Below are 17,990 nucleotides of genomic sequence, written 5' to 3' on the forward strand. Positions count from 1 at the left end.
AACAAGAAAGAAAACATGACCAAACATACACAGAAAAACTGAAAGAAGTGAGAAGATAATCTAAATGCACTGCTAAAAAGGGAGGATGTGGGATAAATGGTGTAAATTGGGTGTGGTTAGTTATAAAAGAATGCTTTCTTACCAATGCAGAAAAGAAGAAGTCTGAAACCAAATAGTGGATGAGAAAAATTAAAGGAAGCTGTTAAGAACAAAAAAAAAAATGCAGAAAAAGTATGTCAAAAGACCAGAAGAAAGGATCATATAAACCCAATATGTAAAGGCTAGAATAGAGTCTAAGATGAGGAGTAAAAGTACAGGCCAGAGACATGTGGTACCTCGGGAAGGTGATTGAAAGGACAAGTTCAGAAAGATGTTTTTTTTTAATAAAAAAAAAAAAAAAAAAAAAGGGTGAAGAACAGAGGTGAAATAAATATCACTAATAAGGACTGTTGAGGTTCTGTAGTTGAAATGCATAGGCCATATGTAAGGAGGATGCAAAAAACTGAGAGAGAATAGACCAGAAAAGCAGATGATAGAGGAAAAGGCAGAAAGATGAAGGAGGTGGGTGGGGAGACAGAAGTTCTTATCTGTGACAACACTGGAAGAAAGGATACTAAAAGTATTGCAGTGAGGTGGAGGACAGCTTGAAAGATGTAGGGAAAAACAGGTCTTGCATATGTCTGATGCTACAAAGGGGTTGGAGAAAGAAGAAAATGGGCCAAGGTCACACTAAAATAAACAAAATACAAAAATAAAACATTGTTAAATCCAAGAATACTGGAATTAGGAATTGATTCCCTTCTCTAAACAGTCTTTCCCAAAAATACATTAAGTATGCTGGGCAAAGATTCTTCAGTTCTCATCTATTATCAGTACTCTGGCGTAACAGTAATGATTATCCAAGGGCTATGGTAACCTGTGTACATCAGTTGACAATATACAAAATGAATGCCCTCCAAACTATCTAGAATACTGCATTTATTGTTTCAGTACCAGTCTCTTAAAGGCTGAAAAAAAATAGGAAAAAGTTACTTCTAGCCTGAAAAAGATAAGGGAAAAAAAAAAAACAATAGAACACGATTAGAGACACAGCATCTGGGTTATATAGCTTTCACATGATTAAGATCATAGAGCTGAAATATTAAATAAAGTATATCTGATGAAGGTTATATGGCCAAAACATGCAATGTATCTAATGTTCTTTTTTCAGCACAAAAATAACCTTTGCTTATTTTTTTTCCACCCTGATTGCAAACGAATGCTGATGTAGCCCTTACATTACTGAGACAGGCCACCCTTTTTTTTTTTGTTTGGCACAGGGATAACTCCTATGTTTCTGAAACAGTTGGGATCCTTACATTCTCACTGTGAGGCACTAAAGATTGTCAATGAAAATGCAGGCCAATTTGTCGCTACAGATGTTTACAACATGCCCTGAAATTCAATCAGGACTGGACACTTCATGAACATTAGCATGGTCAAAAAAATATCTTCCTTAAGGCATAAGAAACACAAACAGAGAAAGATGAAATATGTAGTGCTGGCAGACAATTGTTTTGATCAAAGCAGTCATAAAAAAGTGTTACCTTAGTCTTCCAGGGAAAATGTGAATGTGATTAGTTTGCAATCTGTAAGCTTCTGTGCATCTTCTAATTTATATGAATCACTTTTTCAAGGTTATCTCAGTAATGACCTTTAGCAATTTTAATTGTTTTCTTGAGATCATGTCTATATTTCTTGTATGTTTCCATATCAAATTAAATTACAGATGTTACAGGCACAGCTTGTTAAAAGGAGAAAAGAAAATTGCTCTCTTAAGCACATACTGTAATTATCCCCTCTTTTTTGGTTAATACTGTCATTGCATACCTTATCTACATCTGATGCAAAATCTCTAAACAAGTCCCTGCTTTCTAGATTTAATATAATCCGGCAGTTTCCCCTACCTTTTTAGTTCAGCACTGAAACACTTTCCTAACCAGTACTTTACTATTTACTCTCACCTTAGGAGTGAAAAGCAGGACTACAAAAATGTGATCCAGCTGTCCAGGGTTTGGACAGGGTAAAAGCCAGTAATCATCTCTCACAGGAATATAACAGAGATAAAGAGGCCAAAGGTGAACACAGACTGTGTGGATGAATATACAGAAAAAGAAATAACAGATTAGAGTTAGTGGGCAGAGATATCTAGAGATGTGCAGCCTGGAACATGCATGACACGGTTTTCACCTTTTGATATAAATGACAAAAGGGGGTAGACTAAAGGCATGTCACAGAAATTCACAAGGTCACCAGTTTACCAACATATACATGGTAAATGTATAAAAAATGTAAAGAATTAAGTAAATTGGTAATGCTTTAAAGATATGGTAAAGAAGTGGTTAAGTGTGTAGCTACGTAGTGCATCTGTAGACTCAAAGTCCAGCTGAAAAAGAGAGAAGAACCAATACATGGAAAATTTCAGAGCATCCAAGAGTTCTTGATTGTTACTGAAAGTTACTAAACACACACCCCTACTCAAATCGCAAATAACCAAAACTGGATAGAGCCAATTGCACAGCAACAAGAGTATATTGTTGTATACCAGGTATGTCAAACACGCGGCCCGCAACAGAAATCTGTGTGGCCCACATGACAGATCCTAGTTAGCACTAAACTTGTACAAAATGATTACTATCGTTTGTGATTGAATCATTCTGCATCTTCGGCGTTACTTATTGACTATTCTTACTTCCGCCTTCTGACAAAAGCGCGTTTTCCCATGGCATTACGATACCGGAAACGTCATCTGCTAGTATAGTTGCAGCTGCGGCGTCAGCTCCTTGATACCCTAGGCATGACACTGCACCCCCCCTCACGGGCCTTGACCAAAGTTAATGAGCCGCGACATCGCAACTGAAGCTGCAGCAGCCTGACAGGCTACACTACTGGCTGGGCTGCTGAGACTGGCCGCTGGGCAGAACTGACTATCACGAGTAGTAATAGCTCACATATTTTCACGTTTTTTTGCTCTAGTTTTATGTAATTTTGTGCTAATATTGTAACGAATAGTTAGTGCAGACTACACTGAAGATCTGAAGTGGATGTGAGAAGTTGATGAGTTGTTTAACAAATTTGTGTGATTTTGAGTTTGTAAAATTAGTGTAGGTCAGGGGGCTTTTTGCATATTGGCTTATTTTACAATATAAACTTTGAAGTAAACATAGTAAAGTAAATTTTGATTTTTGGAGGATTTGTTTTCCAACTTGATTAACTGAGCAATGAATTCAGTGAGCGTTTTCGTGATTTCAGTTCACACGAACAGGACTTTACGCTGTTCACGTCACCATACTCTTACAATGTTGAGAATGTACCTGGGAATATCCAAATGGGATTGATTGAACTGCAGTGAGATTCTATTCTGAAGGCAAAATACAATGAAGTTGGTGTGCCAGGCTTGTATGCTTACCTGCCACCCTTGTATGTGCAGATCCGTAAGTTGGCATCGAGAGTACTGTCTAGGTTCAGAAGCACTTACCTTTGTGAGCAATTGTTTTCGTTAATGAAAGCTACTAAAACCCCACATCTCTCAAGACTTACTGTCGAGCAACTTTCATCCCTCATAAAAGTTGCAGCTACACAAGATTTCAAGCCTGATATTGACGAACTGGTTACTAACAAGAGATGCCAAGTGTCGGAACAAAAGAAATAGATCTCAGACTGTAAGACTCCTATATAAGGACCTAGCTAAGAAGCTGAGATTGTAATAGTAAGCTGTTGTATGGAGATTATATGGAAAAAAATTGCTTTTCTTTAAACGTTACATTTTTTAAAGTTTTCAGTATTGGAAAGAAAGCTACAGTAACTTTGTATAATAGTATTTGTCACCGTACGGCCCGCTGATGCACGTATGGCAGTCGAAGCGGCCCACCAATGGTAGTGAGTTTGACATGCCTGTCATATACCACTATACTATACTACTGCAAAAACAGCAAACAATCCACATATTTATGGGAAGAGTGCTATATACTATAAATTTCATTACATGTTCACTCTCACTCACGTGTTCTACAAGCACTAGAAACTAATTTGTCTTTAGCTAGCTTATGCAATATATATATATATTATATATAAATATCTCAAACTAAAGATGCAATATTAGTCTTTTAAGCCAAGATACTGCACAAAACCCAAATCAGAGTACTTGTCCTCCAATTCAAATTTCCTTAGTCTATTGCTGTCTGTTAGAGTTATAGCAACTTGTTATCACACACAGAAAGAAATCCAAGAAGGTGACTTCAAAAATCAAGATTTTAAATCCAAGCCCAAGTCAATTTCCAAAAGACAAAGATCACACAATTAGGAAGTTTCCAAATGAACTGGCCTTCAACCCATGCACTAGCAAAAAATAAATTCCTTCAACACCAAATGTATACTGTTCTGCAATTGCTACATTCAGGAACAAGTACATTATATAAACAACCACACACTCATTTGTTATTAAAGACTTCAGAACTTAATAATGTAAAGTGACTTAGGATTTGAGAATACCTCTGCATAAAAATGGAAATTAATTGTACTTTGAAAACAAAAATAAAACTTCTACATTGTAAAATCATACAAAATGCACAACCAGCTGTTTGATCATTATAATCCAAATGTAAAGTGGATTTTATAAGAGGTATTCACTATATACAGACATACACATGAGTGTGTAGCCAGGTACAGCTGAAACACCTAAGTAAATCTGCTGACAATACACCTGTAGTAGGCAACATCAGGAACAACAATGAGAAGCCTCACCTAGATGAAGTGGCTGGCCTGTCACGAAAACAGTTTGTCCATCAACATCAGCAAAACAAAAGATCTTACAGTGGATTTCAGCAGGGAGATCAAAAAACAAAGAACTTAGAAGGCACCACTGTTCATTAACGGTGCTGCAGTGGAGAGGGTGGAGTTCAAATATCTGGCAATCAACAACAGGAGTGATTTAACTTGTTCCACACATACAAACCTACTGGTGAGAAAGACAAGACTGCACCTTTATTATCACAGACAGCTAAAGAAATTCCTTCTATCACACGGCCGTTGAAAGCATACTGTATATTACCAGGTTGTTAGGATTATGAAGGACTCTCCTCACCCTTTCTACAGGCATTCTAAATGGCTAAGATCAGGAAGGTGCTTGCGTTGTCTCAAATCAACAGAAAGACTGAGAAAGAGATTAATTCCCCAGGTGATTAAAATAATTAAAGCTCATCTTCTCAGGCATTACTTAAAATTATAAAAAATAGTCATATTATTTAATATGTATTTAACAACTATTATACAGTACCTCTAATTACTTCAGTATTTTCAACCTAGACCTTTAATATTTATTTTTAATGTACACTTGAATTTTATTGCACAGTACAGGCTGCTCACTGAGCTGCTTTTCACAGTATACACCTGTACGTGTATATGTGACAACTAAAAACTCTTACGTACTCAACTGCAATGAATGTTAAGACACGCACAGTTAAATGATCCTATAACATATCAAATGGATCTTAATGGGATTTTTATCCCCAAATGTCACCAGTGGTTTGTTGTTTCTGTAGAGGTAAAAATATTTATGATGGTCCACAAAGAGTGAAAAATTTTATCATTAAATAAATGCACAATTATTGACTTGGACGTTTACTTGTCTGCGGAATTACTTGAACATGTGTCACACTATTGCCAGAACTGTCCAATAAAGCAAACTAAAAGCTGCAGAATTTTGTTAATTGGGTCAAACACAGCTACAAATTTATTTTCTGGATTTTGGATGAAGATCAATGTTAAAACCATGAAAAAAATTGAAGCAAAAAAAATTTAATATCTCACTCCTGATGAGATATGCTGTATATGTTGACTTAGCCAAAATAATTTGTAAGCATTGTATAAGATACCAAAACTGCTCTAAGAAAAACTCAATTGGAATTTAAAAGTCCAGCATTTCTCTTCCAAATGAAATAATATGATTAATGGTACAAATCAATATATAAACTTTCAATAAATCAGTCTTGATTGACAGGATGTTCCAGAGAAGGTAAATTCAGCCTCATTAACTTACACAGTTGGCAAAGGTGTTTGCCCAGCACTGATGAAATATTACAAACACGACACTACATTAAGTAACATTTCATGGAGTGCATGGCTTTAGGATATACAAAAAAAAAATCATACATGTTTTACTGAGTATGCAAGTAAGGAATATAACTACATTAAAAAAAATATCACTGCAATAAACAAACATACACACACATTTTATGAGTATATTCACTTACTAATATGTACAGAGTTAAATGTTACTGTTGGAAGGGATCCAACATTCTTTTATAAATGTGTGGATTAGTAAAACTTTTGGAAAGGATGATCAGGAATCAACAACTGTTCTTTCACTAAGCTAAAATAACTATGTTAAAAAAAAATTAACCTATTGACATCTTCTGTTACATTCTCTCATGTCTTGGATTCAATATTAAATATTACAAGGGACTGTCTACATGAGTAAACATTTGAGTGATAAACGTTCACATAAAGATTTCTGTGAAAAAATACTAGGTGCTTTTTTGAGTGCTTGTAACATCTTTTAAATATCTTGAAGAACATGACATACTTTACCTCACTATGAATAACATGACTCTGACTAAACTGTGTGTGCTTTTTATGAGATACCATACATAGAATTTGATATAATTCACAATATCTATTAAATATTCTATATCTGTTCTAGCATGTACTTACCTTTTATATCTGTTAGGCATATTTTTACCCTACCTTAATCTGAATGAGTACTGTAGTGTTACAACTTTAACCATTACAATGTAAACGTAAAGTTGTTTTTTTGTCAGGCAGCAGCAAATAGTTGAACAATTTTTAAGTACTCCATAAACAGGATCGCCCACTCACTGAAAACGAGGACGGTTTAAAATGGATAAGTACAGCCAGTCTTCCAGCTTCAACTTACTCATCATATCTGATATGATAAATAATATCCTCCTCATTGTCCAAGAAGTCTGTGTAAGATGTGGAAGGTCCACTGTCCAAGGAAAAACAGGAATCGCCATTACTGTCCTGAGAGGAATAATTTGGGTCAACTTCCAGCTTTCCATTAGTCCTTTTGCCCATTTTACCTCCTTTGGCAGAAGACTTGTTATTTTGTCCTTTATTGGCTCTTACCACATTTTCAATGGTTGCTTCAAACCAGGCTCCAATGCTCACATCTCGACAGTCTACAAGTTCATTTATCTGTAGAAAAAGAAATGCTGTTAAACTTTAAAAATCATACAAATAAATCACAGTAAGCCGTTTTCTCACAAAGAAGTTCATATCTGTACCAAGAAAAACAGTGAATAAAATTACTATTAATAAATCCATAAAGCATTATTAGTTATACAGCTATTTCATTTATATAAATTAAAAGATTTGAATAAAAATAACTATCAGACAATTCAAACATCATACTCAGAGTTCTTTATATCGCCTTATACAATTTCTTGTATTAGGAATGTGTTAGTTTTTGCAAATCCCTTGGGGTCAGAGTGTAAAGTCAGCCATTGTTCAGAAACCCTGGAGCAAGTGCAGGTTAAGGGCCCAGTAGAGCAGGATCTCTGTAGGTAGTAATGGGGATTCAAACTGGCAACCTTCGAGATACTTAGCCTCAGAGCCAAAGAAAATGAAGAATGACTACAAAATAATTTATACTGCTAAAAATAATTTAAAATCTAATTTAACCTACCTGTTATATTATTGTTTGCTGAAATTATTACAGGATAAGTATCCCTAATTCAAAATTCCACAATCCAAAACTTTTTGGGCGCAGACATGATAATGCCTACTGCTCTCAATTTTTTTTTTTTTTAAAAAAAAAAAAAAAAAACTGCTATGCTGATGTGAACAACATATGTGAAGATTCAACACAGATTTATTCACTCTGTGTTTCTTGGTGCTCGCTGCTTCACAGGGAACCAGACCTCTACACGCTCAATCACTCAATTGACTATAAGGGAATAGGGGGGGGGGGGGGCCTGTGAAGCACCAGAACACAGAACAGACGCATCAGAAAAATCTTTATAAAAAAAAAAAAAAAATTATTACAAAATATAAACATCCTAGTTACCTTTTCCTTGAAATTTTCAACTCAAATGTCTCCCTGGTTAATATATGTGAGGTGGTGTTTAGAACGGTTCATTGAAAATTACCAGAAAATACATATCTACTAGCGACTGGGAGCCTGATTGAATCGGGCTACAAATTCTACGTTTGTGAAATCAATACTTTCTCTGCAAAGAATTATTTGTTTAAGTCCCTGAAATGATTTTGTTCTAATATATAGATTTGAGCAAATTTTGGTGTTTCACCCTCTCCGGGGTGCAAGGGTCCAGATTGATGGTATATTTGGCCATGTATACTGTAACAATATGGACCATGGCCTTGCTTGTTCGCACGGGTGAAGTTGAATGAGTTGCAATGTTTGCACAGGTTGTCAAATGCACCAGAGTGGTGCTCCGGAACTTTGTCCTCAATAATATCCGTGTGATTGCACATGGCAATGCCGTGCCGCTCGATGTCTTTCAACCCGTGCTGCATTTGCGGCTGCTTGAGCTTCTTCGGTCGCTTGTGCACGGCTGACATGATTTCTTTCAGCGTTAGTAGCATTCTGTAACGCACATTCTTCATCTGTCCTTTGTGTCCAATTTGCACGATTTCTTTCAGCGTTAGTAGTATTTGAAGCCGCACGCTGCTCATCCGTTTGTTGTGCACGTTGTGTATGTCTGGTCACATTAGCAAGTCTACGTTCCTCGTCAGTCATGTGACTTCGTTTCCTACACATCCTTTCCGTGGCCGTTGCTGTCGTGGCTGCGTTGCAATTGTCACTCATTTTAGATCAGAGATCGGCTAAAATTTAATATCTTAAATTTAAAACCGTTGTTAATACCCAGCCGTCATTACTCATGCTTCTAACTTGTATTGAGTCGCGGTATTGACACGAACACCATACATATGGGGTATTGACACGAACACCATACATACGGATACTATCAAATTATATAGAAGGATATATACAGTGTATATCTATATACTGCATCTCTAGCTATATCTATATATCAGTATCTACTATATCTATATACGTAAATAATACCAATCAGCCACAACATTAAAACCATTGACAGGACTGATTATTTTGTTACAATAGCACTGTTCAAGGGATGGTTTACATTAGGCAGCAAGTGAACACTCAGTTCTCGAAGGTGCAGAAAATTGGGCAAACACAAGGGATGTGAGCAACTTTGACAAGGACAAATTGTGATGGTTATGTGTGCTATAATTTGGTCACACAGTACGATTCCTTCTCCAGATATATATTTTATGAAAGACCAAGGTCTGGCGTTCACATACACATGCAGAATGTACATTTTTCACTTACACAAATTCATAATATGGTAATTTATTTGAAAATAAAAAAGGCAATGAAAGATTGTTTTTATATTTTTAACTGCTTCAAAACAGTAAAACTCTACAAATTGGTTACTAGCATTTCACTACTTTTTCAGTTGTTCCCAGCAATCTGGGCATGCATTCTGTCCTATCTTTGATGGTTTTGGAAAGAAAACTTTTTGACAAGAAAAGTAACATTCAAGGAGTTTTTTTCTTGGTAAAAACATATTTGGAGTTTGCATGTTTACTTATAATATTGGTGCTCATATTATTTACCTGTGTTAGTTTTCTGTGTTACTTCATTTCTATTTTTTGTCTTCTTTTAGTTAAAGCTAGGGGGCTTTGCCCCCTGCTCACTTTGCTCGCTAATCCCCCGGCCTGTGCTATGAGCCAGCCACTTTATGTCTCTGCCGCTCGCGTATGTGGATTTCACTTTCACCAAACAACAAATCTTTTCATTCTCACGGATAGGCCTTTTCATCTGGAAGAAACACTACTTTTCCCTGATGGCAACACAAATTAGACAATCTACAAGTCTCCAACTTAAAGTTTAAAGCCCTACAATATCTACATACTTCTGTCATATCACCTATGTCCATATATTCGATGTTCCGTTATTTCACAGAGTAATAATTTCCGTTTGTTAATGCTAATAGATAGATAGATAGATAGATCTTTATTGTCATTGTCACTTTTACAAAGACTATCAGTTGTTTGAGACTTTCGAATTTTAGTACTTTAATAATCTCTAACCTGCTCTGCATGTTTATCACGGCAACATTTTTGAACCTCTTCATGATGTTCTACTTTGTCTTCTACTCTTTGTCTTTTATTACCAACCCCGAGAGCGCAGGAACTGTATCAGACAATAGCATTCACATAAATGAGATGTGAGAGGATCGTGGGTGTGGTTGTAAATGTTTGAAAGCGGGACTTGTCAAAATGTCTCGTGGGAGCTGAAATTATCTCCGAGCTATATCTATATATCAGTATCTACTATATCTATATGTATATACGTAAATAGATACCAATCAGCCACAACATTAAAACCATTGACAGGACTGATTATGGACCAGGGCAAGGGGTCGCCCACGTAACACCTGGCTGCGGCAGATAGAGGGTCATTTCCAGAGGGTGGGACTGTACCGCGTCTCTGCCTGGGGGGGTTGCAAACCGGGATCCCGAGTTGTTTCGCTGTGTAGTGGGTGCAGCAACACAGTGTACCAGTGCATGCTCCCTAACTTGACTTGACTTATCTGCAACTATCGTACTTCTAAGATAATGCTAAGGTTGACCATAATAAGATTGGCATTTACAAATTATAATTATCATATGCTATTTCAGATTAACCCTTTTTTTCTAATGTGCCCTCTTTTAAAGTTTCAGTTCTTTCCTTAGTTACATTGTGTGCACAGCACTGTGGTAGTGTTCCCAAACTGGAAGTATTTAAACAACTATATTGTGTACTTACAAAATGAAGAAATTGTCACCTAAAAAATGCAGTCAATCCTTTCTAATTCTAAGGCTGAAGGTTTTTAAACCAAGAATGATGTTTGCTGTCTGTCAATTCTGTTTAAATTTATTTAATTTTTCAGCCAAAAAGCCACTACAAAATACCTTACATCATTAAGGTAAAATAGAATATTTGATTCTTGATTTGGTAAATAAATAAACTAAATAAATAAAAGCAATAAAACATCCATGGATAAAAAACCTGGATTAAGCAGTATTTCATAGGCAAAGAAAGGCAAAATCTGAATTTAAAAACAACAAGTATTTCTAACTTGATACATGAACTGAAACATTTTTTTTTTTTTTTTTTAAATCACACAGTAAAAACTCTCCTTGGCCTATTGCACCCTATTATTACCACTGTCTTGGCCTGATTCAACTTGAAAAAATATACAAATATGTAGTGAGTTATATTCACCACCATCTATCTTTCTAACAGAATACTGTCTATTTAACCCACATACCTAAGAAAGTGGAGTTAATTCTTTCTAAATACCAATAAGTAGCAGTTATACAGCAATAATGGCTGTTTTGTCAAGCCTAATATAACAAAACATGGAAAGAAAGAAGATTATACTGTTTACCTATACTGTAGTTGAACCTTTCATTTTGAATGTAGGATTGGAAACTTCTCTTATCTTAGAAAAATCCTACTATTTCCATTTCGTTGTCACACTAAACTACTACACCACAAACAAACCCACCACCTAGTGCTCTGTAAAGAACCAAGCTTTAATCACCTAATATGGAGCATCTAGATTGCAGCTGACCTGTGTGATCACACATGTCCTCCCTGAAAAGAAAAGAATGGCTTTATATTGCCAAAATACAAATGAATGACTATACTATCAGGTGCTAACCCCCAAAAATATACTGTGCTTCACTTTAGCAGTATCCACAAAAACATAGCATTCTCTGAAGTAGTAGTAGCAGCAGTAATCCATATAAGAGTACAGTAATTTTATATGTACTGTATATAGTATATTAGGCTATGAAAATTAACATCTTAATGATTTAACACATTTTTATGAATGAAATTATCATATAATTTTCTTCCTTTGCTGTCATTTCCATCATACTCACAATTTGTAACTTGTATTGTAAAAACTTGTAAATTAGCTCCATATTTTTTATTAGATTAATTGATCACTTAAAAGTAAACCTTATAATTGTTTTTTACCACTTAAGAATTTATGTCATTCATACATACACACATAAAGTTACTGGTAAACATTTCTATTGCTGTCTAGGACAACATTTTGCCTCCAGAAAAAAAACATTTGTACCACCATTTACCGCCACCACCAGCCTATATCACAGACAAGGGACGTAGTCATGATGTTAACAGCAAATTCCTACCCTACAATTTGTACCCTGTAGCAGAAATCAAGACTGGTCAGAGCAGGTGACATTTTTCTAATCTATAACCATCCTATTTTGGTGATGACACATCTCATCTTCCAGTCCTTAGTTAGCAGAAGTGGAATCCCACATGGACTTCTGCCATAGCAGCTTAGCCACTTCAAGGCTTGAGACAATACGAATTGAGAGAGATTGTTTTGCTTAGCACTGTAATGTAAAGTGGTATTATTTGGGTATTTATGGCCTTTCTGTTACTTTGAAAGAGTGAGACCAGTTCTTTGTGACCAGTCTTCTAAATAAAGCATTCTTACCCACAGAACTGCCACTCATTGTGTGCTTTTTTTATTTCCTGCATCATTCTCTGTAAATTCTAGAAACTATAGTGTACGTAAATTCCAGGAGGGCAGCCATTTTTAAAATACTGGAACCGTAACTTCTGGCCTTAGCAATCACATTATGGTCAAAGTCACTTAAATCATGCTTCTTGCCTATAAACCTCAATCATGTCTGCCTACTATATTTTATTTATTATACTGTACAAAGGTCTTGGCACACATAAGAAACAAAATTTAAACTAGTAATCCGGACAGGAAGCATTTATTTACTCATGCAAAAATCTATATAACATAAGAATAAATACAAACAAAAACTGATACAATTAAAAAGCAAACATTTCTAACATTTCCAAAAAAGCTGATATCTTGTGAGATGGCTAGAGTACCACAGATTTGGTTCCCTTTCCTCTTCGCATGGTGCCCTAGCCATTCCATGTATTTGAAAAATTTCACCAACAGCATAGTAAATTCACATTTAATGAGGTAGTGATTAACCAAACCAGGCATTCTAATGAGGCAGGTTAACAAACGGATGGGAGGATTTGGTGTAAATCACAAATACTGGAGTGTCTTTAAAAATGGCAAAGCTAAGACACTATAACAGACATAAACACACTATATAAATAAAATGTATTATTAGTATAAAACTATATAATAAAAACATAATAATGTGTTGTGATTTTAATGAATTATTATTATTATTTTATAATAAGCCAATTGTATATATAAAAATCAGCAAGGCTAAAGCCAACAAACAATAGTACAAGCACAAAAAATGGGATTTTCAAAATGTGGTATCCGTGGTGAAAAAAAAAAGAAAAATAACTCTGAGAAGGAAACAAACAGAAGAGACTGCATTAAGCAACAATTTATTTCTTGTATAGCCCAAAAAATCACACAAGGAATGCGTCTATGAGAATTAACAGGCCCTGTTTTTGACAAACCACCAGCACTGACTCTCCCTAGAAGACAAGAAAAAAAAAACTCCTAAAAAACCTTGTAGGGAGAAAAAAAAAACGAAGGAAATCTTGGGAGGGGCAATGCAAAGAGAGAGCCTCTTTTAAGTAGGTTGGGCATGCAATGGTTATCAGAAATGGGGTAAATAGAACGCAAAAAACAGAAAACATGTAATCCATAAATGGAACAAAAACAATATCTGTCCATCAGTTAATTGCAAATTCATGGTGAGAGTGCAAAAAATGGGTTAGAGACAAGTCAAACTCCTGGAGACCTCGGCCAAATAGTCGCCTCCATCCTACTGGCCATTCTTCAGCTGAATCAGTGCTGTGCTGGGTCAGCCAGCTGATGAAAGGACCCTTCTACCCAATGATTCTAGTGCTCCATTATCTGTGGTGCTGTTTCTATAGGGAAAACAAGTACTAGTGAACTTAGGGAATCAAAATTATAATTTGTTTGGTTCAACAGGACACCATTGTGTCAAAAGATAAGTTGGCTAGAGACATTTTGATGTTAGTCTGAAGCCTTTTGTGAAGTACAGTGGTAGCTCTATTATTATCTGGGAATTTATTTTGGCCACAGGATTAGGGAATCCTGGTAACAAAGAGAGGTTAGGAGCACGCACTGATACAGTGCATTGCCGGCACCCACCACATGACAAATCAACTCAGGATCCCCAGATAGGATCCAAGTGCAGCCATGCAATGGGTGACACCTCAGCATCACACTAGTTCAGATGAAATGGAACCAATGTGAGGTTTTTATGGTGGCTGGAGTGCTAATTCTGCCACCAACCCCCAGGTTTTTCCCTGCAGGTTGGAGGGCCTACCTGCAGGGCTGGATGCAGATTAACGTCATACCCAGGACGAAGCAATTGTAGGTTAAGGGCCTTGTTCAGGGGCCCTACGGAGTAGAGTCACTTCAGGCACTTACAGGATTTGAACCGGCAACCTTCCAATTACCAGTGCAGATCCCTATCTCAGAGCCACCACTCTGCCTCTGGTAACAAAACAAACAAAAAAAAAAAAAAAATCAATGAAATGATTACTGCAATTAAATATTTTTTATGCATCATACTGTACCTACTGAAATTCAACATACTGGCTAAAACACCATCTTTCCCAAATACATCGGAAATACAATTAAGATCTACTTGGACAGTAATTCATGAACACTAACAATATTATTCTGGCCACCTCACAACCTTGTCCTCAACATAACTAGAGCTGCATGAGATCACTTCAACAAGGAAAAGAACAAAATTCAGCCAAAGTCAAACAAAAGTAATAGAAACACCTGTAAAAAGATTGAAAGAATTTACCACAGAACTACTTGAAAAATATACACAGCAGTGTGCAAATCAAATCAGCTACATTCTAAAGGAGGTTAAATAATTGGATTATCATAAAATCACAACCCATTCTTGTTGTGTTTTACTTCATCAGAGTTTACTTACGTGTATTCTAACGTTATATAAAGTGTTTCTGAGTAAACACACACTTCCAAGAAAACTAGCTTTAGAAATAATTTTTTTGGGAGTGTAGTTGAAAACTTTTGCACAGTACAGTAATCCCTCACTTATCGCGGGAGATAGGTTCCAAGGCCGACCGCGATAACTGAATTTCCGCGAAGTAGGGACACTATATTTATTTAATTATTTAACGTGTATTTGGACGTTTTTAAACCCTCCCTGTATTGTTTACAACCCTCCATTTACTCTATTAAAAACAGGGACAACTGCTAAGCAATATGAAATCGGTAGATAAGCTTACACTTACTGTATAGCGAAGTACACGTAGCAGCTTGTAGGCGGTCATGACGTCGTCGACCTTTTTGCAAAGATTCCTAAAGCAGATTCCATCCAGACTACTGCCTTATCACGTCCACTTGCAACTCGTTTTGCACCCTGGTTAAAGGACACTGCGGCCGTAGATCTTATATGCTTTTCCTCCTTTTTAAATAAAAAGAATCGATGTCCTGCAGCGGTGTAGCTGTTCCCTTCCTTCAACATATCCAAAACTTTTACCTTTTCTGCAATCATTTGCATCTTCTGTTGGTGCTTGGACACGGCCCCTGAAGCATTAGCACGTTAATGATGAATGAGTGAGATGAGACTTCCTGGTTAATGCAACACTCCGTCGCTGAGCCAATCAGCAGCACACAGGAACTTAACTGCGTGCTCTGATTGGGTAGCTTCTCAGCCATCCGCCAATAGCATCTCTTGTATGAAATCAACTGGGCAAACCAACTGAGGAAGCAAGTAAAAAGACCCATTGTCCGCAGAAACCCGCGAAGCAGCGAAAAATCCGCATTATGTATTTAGATATGCTTACATATAAAATCCGCGAAGTCGTGAATCCGCGAAAAGTGAACCACGAAGTAGCGAGGGATTACTGTACTAATACATATTAAATATGTGTTTGTTTTGAAGAAACAGTTTTTTCTCCATGAATTTATTTTGTTACCAAATGCAAATAAAGAGTTCAGACCATTAATGTTTGCTACAAACCATTTGTCTTTGAAAAGAATTACATTGACTTCTTGTTTTTGCCTCAGGTCCTTCAAAAACCTCATAATCATATTTAGAACTATGCTTAAATATCCAAGTAGATACAAAAACTACAGATACACTTACCTTAAATACACCAATGCCAGGATCAATGAGAAATGTGCGGGCTGACGTGGAGGGCTGATTTTCCAATTGACGGTTTGATTTCTTGGTGTTGTTAATCATCATTCCAGAAATTGAAGAAGCACTCCCACTTTCCTTGTCTTTCTTTTTACCTTGCGAACCTGGGCCATCAGTCTGTGAGCGGATTAACAGCTGAACAATGTCATTCAACCCAACATTGTAGTCAAAGAGGGTCTGGCCATCTTCCATCTAAAAAAGAAAAAAATAAATACTATTACGCTATTTTTCAGTTATACCTAAATGATTCATTTCAGATCTCAGTTCAGTTAAATTTAGCATTCTATGCAAGCAACAGAGTAAATTACATGGAACAAAAACACATAAGGCAAAATCAATGGTGCAAACTAAAATACAGAAATAATCATCAGTAACTAATTATTGCTTTTGACCAAGGTGATGTCCCCCACCCACATAATAACAAATAAAGGGGATATTTATAGGCCTGGGAAAATTTCAGCAAAGGTATGTATATATAAAAAAAAAAAAAAAACCTGATCATAACCTACTTGAACTATTCTCACCATGTGTACATACCAAATTTATTTTATATTGTTCCTGTTCAGTACATTAAAAATAAACACTGCCCAAAATTAAACACCATCAAAATCAAACATATACATTATTATACAAGTGACACATGAATTACAAAATTCCATATTTAAACAGGACATATTCAGTTCTAATATGCTTTTAATGAAAAGAAATAAATGCTTCTAAGCTTTGATAGTAGGAACATACGTTTCAAATCAGGTTTGTCAGGCTTATGATATTTCCTTTGCATTAGTACCTTCAGAATGCAATAGTTCAAGTAAATAATTAGTTAAGGAATTAATTCATTCAATACATTAACTGAATGTATTGAACCATCATGGCACAAGAGTGGTAATATTTTATATATTTTCCCTTGCCAACATTTTTTTTTTTTTTTTTTTTTAATAGTCTTGTTTGTACAGTATTATGCTATACTAATACAGCAAACTAAAAGTATGATTTGTATTGCTTCATTTTTTTAAATATTACTGAATGAAGCAAAAGGTCAATGTATGGCTGATTCAGGTGTTACTGCTTTCTCCAAAATATTCCACCAGGAACAACCCCTTCGAAAAGATGTTCACATACTCAGATAGTTGTATTTCCCCAAGAGCCCCAAAGCATGAAACAAAGCATAATTTTACACTTGTAAATAATTTTGGACTGTCATAACAATGAAGAGGTATGTCATAGTAATATGCTGTCTTTATTTATGTACCACACTGAAAACCCCAGAGAATTAAAAGCATATACAAGCAAATCTTGTGTAACTAAACAAGTGTTTCCAGATTACATTCAAGCAAAATTACACCTTTTATTGGCTATCTAAAAAGATTACAATATGCAAGCTTTTGAGGCAACTCAGGCATACTCAGGCATACTACTGAATATGCAGTTAGTCATTAAATATCTTTGTGGAAGGATTTTTATAAAAGTAATAAAGTAACAGTGAAGGAGTTGTGGAGAAAAATGATTGCACCGGAATAGGAGAAACTAATTTGGAAAAAGGTCCTGCTAGATACTGAGCACAATTTACAAGGTTTCTAAACTTAAAAAGGGCAAATTGTGAAGTCAGGTTTAAGGACATTTATGCTGATGATGTGCAGGAGGTTCTGGAATCTCATGCTAAAGACATGTTACTGCAAAAAACATTACGA

The 17,990-nt window shown here is 35.9% G+C and overlaps 1 protein-coding gene across 1 annotated transcript in view; it reads right to left on the reverse strand.

The window, feature by feature from the left end:
• LOC114654420 (E3 ubiquitin-protein ligase UHRF2-like) overlaps nt 1–17,990 on the reverse strand; it is a 176,585-nt gene that overhangs the window by 112,933 nt on the left and 45,662 nt on the right. Inside the window, exons 2-3 of the mRNA XM_028804976.2 lie at nt 16,246–16,491; nt 6,974–7,254 (exon numbers count right to left, since the gene is read on the reverse strand). Coding sequence (XP_028660809.1) covers nt 6,974–7,254; nt 16,246–16,491 — 527 coding nt within the window. The remainder of the gene's footprint in view (nt 1–6,973; nt 7,255–16,245; nt 16,492–17,990) is intronic.

Source organism: Erpetoichthys calabaricus, chromosome 7 (assembly GCF_900747795.2).
Source record: "Erpetoichthys calabaricus chromosome 7, fErpCal1.3, whole genome shotgun sequence".
NCBI classification, from domain to species: domain Eukaryota; kingdom Metazoa; phylum Chordata; class Cladistia; order Polypteriformes; family Polypteridae; genus Erpetoichthys; species Erpetoichthys calabaricus.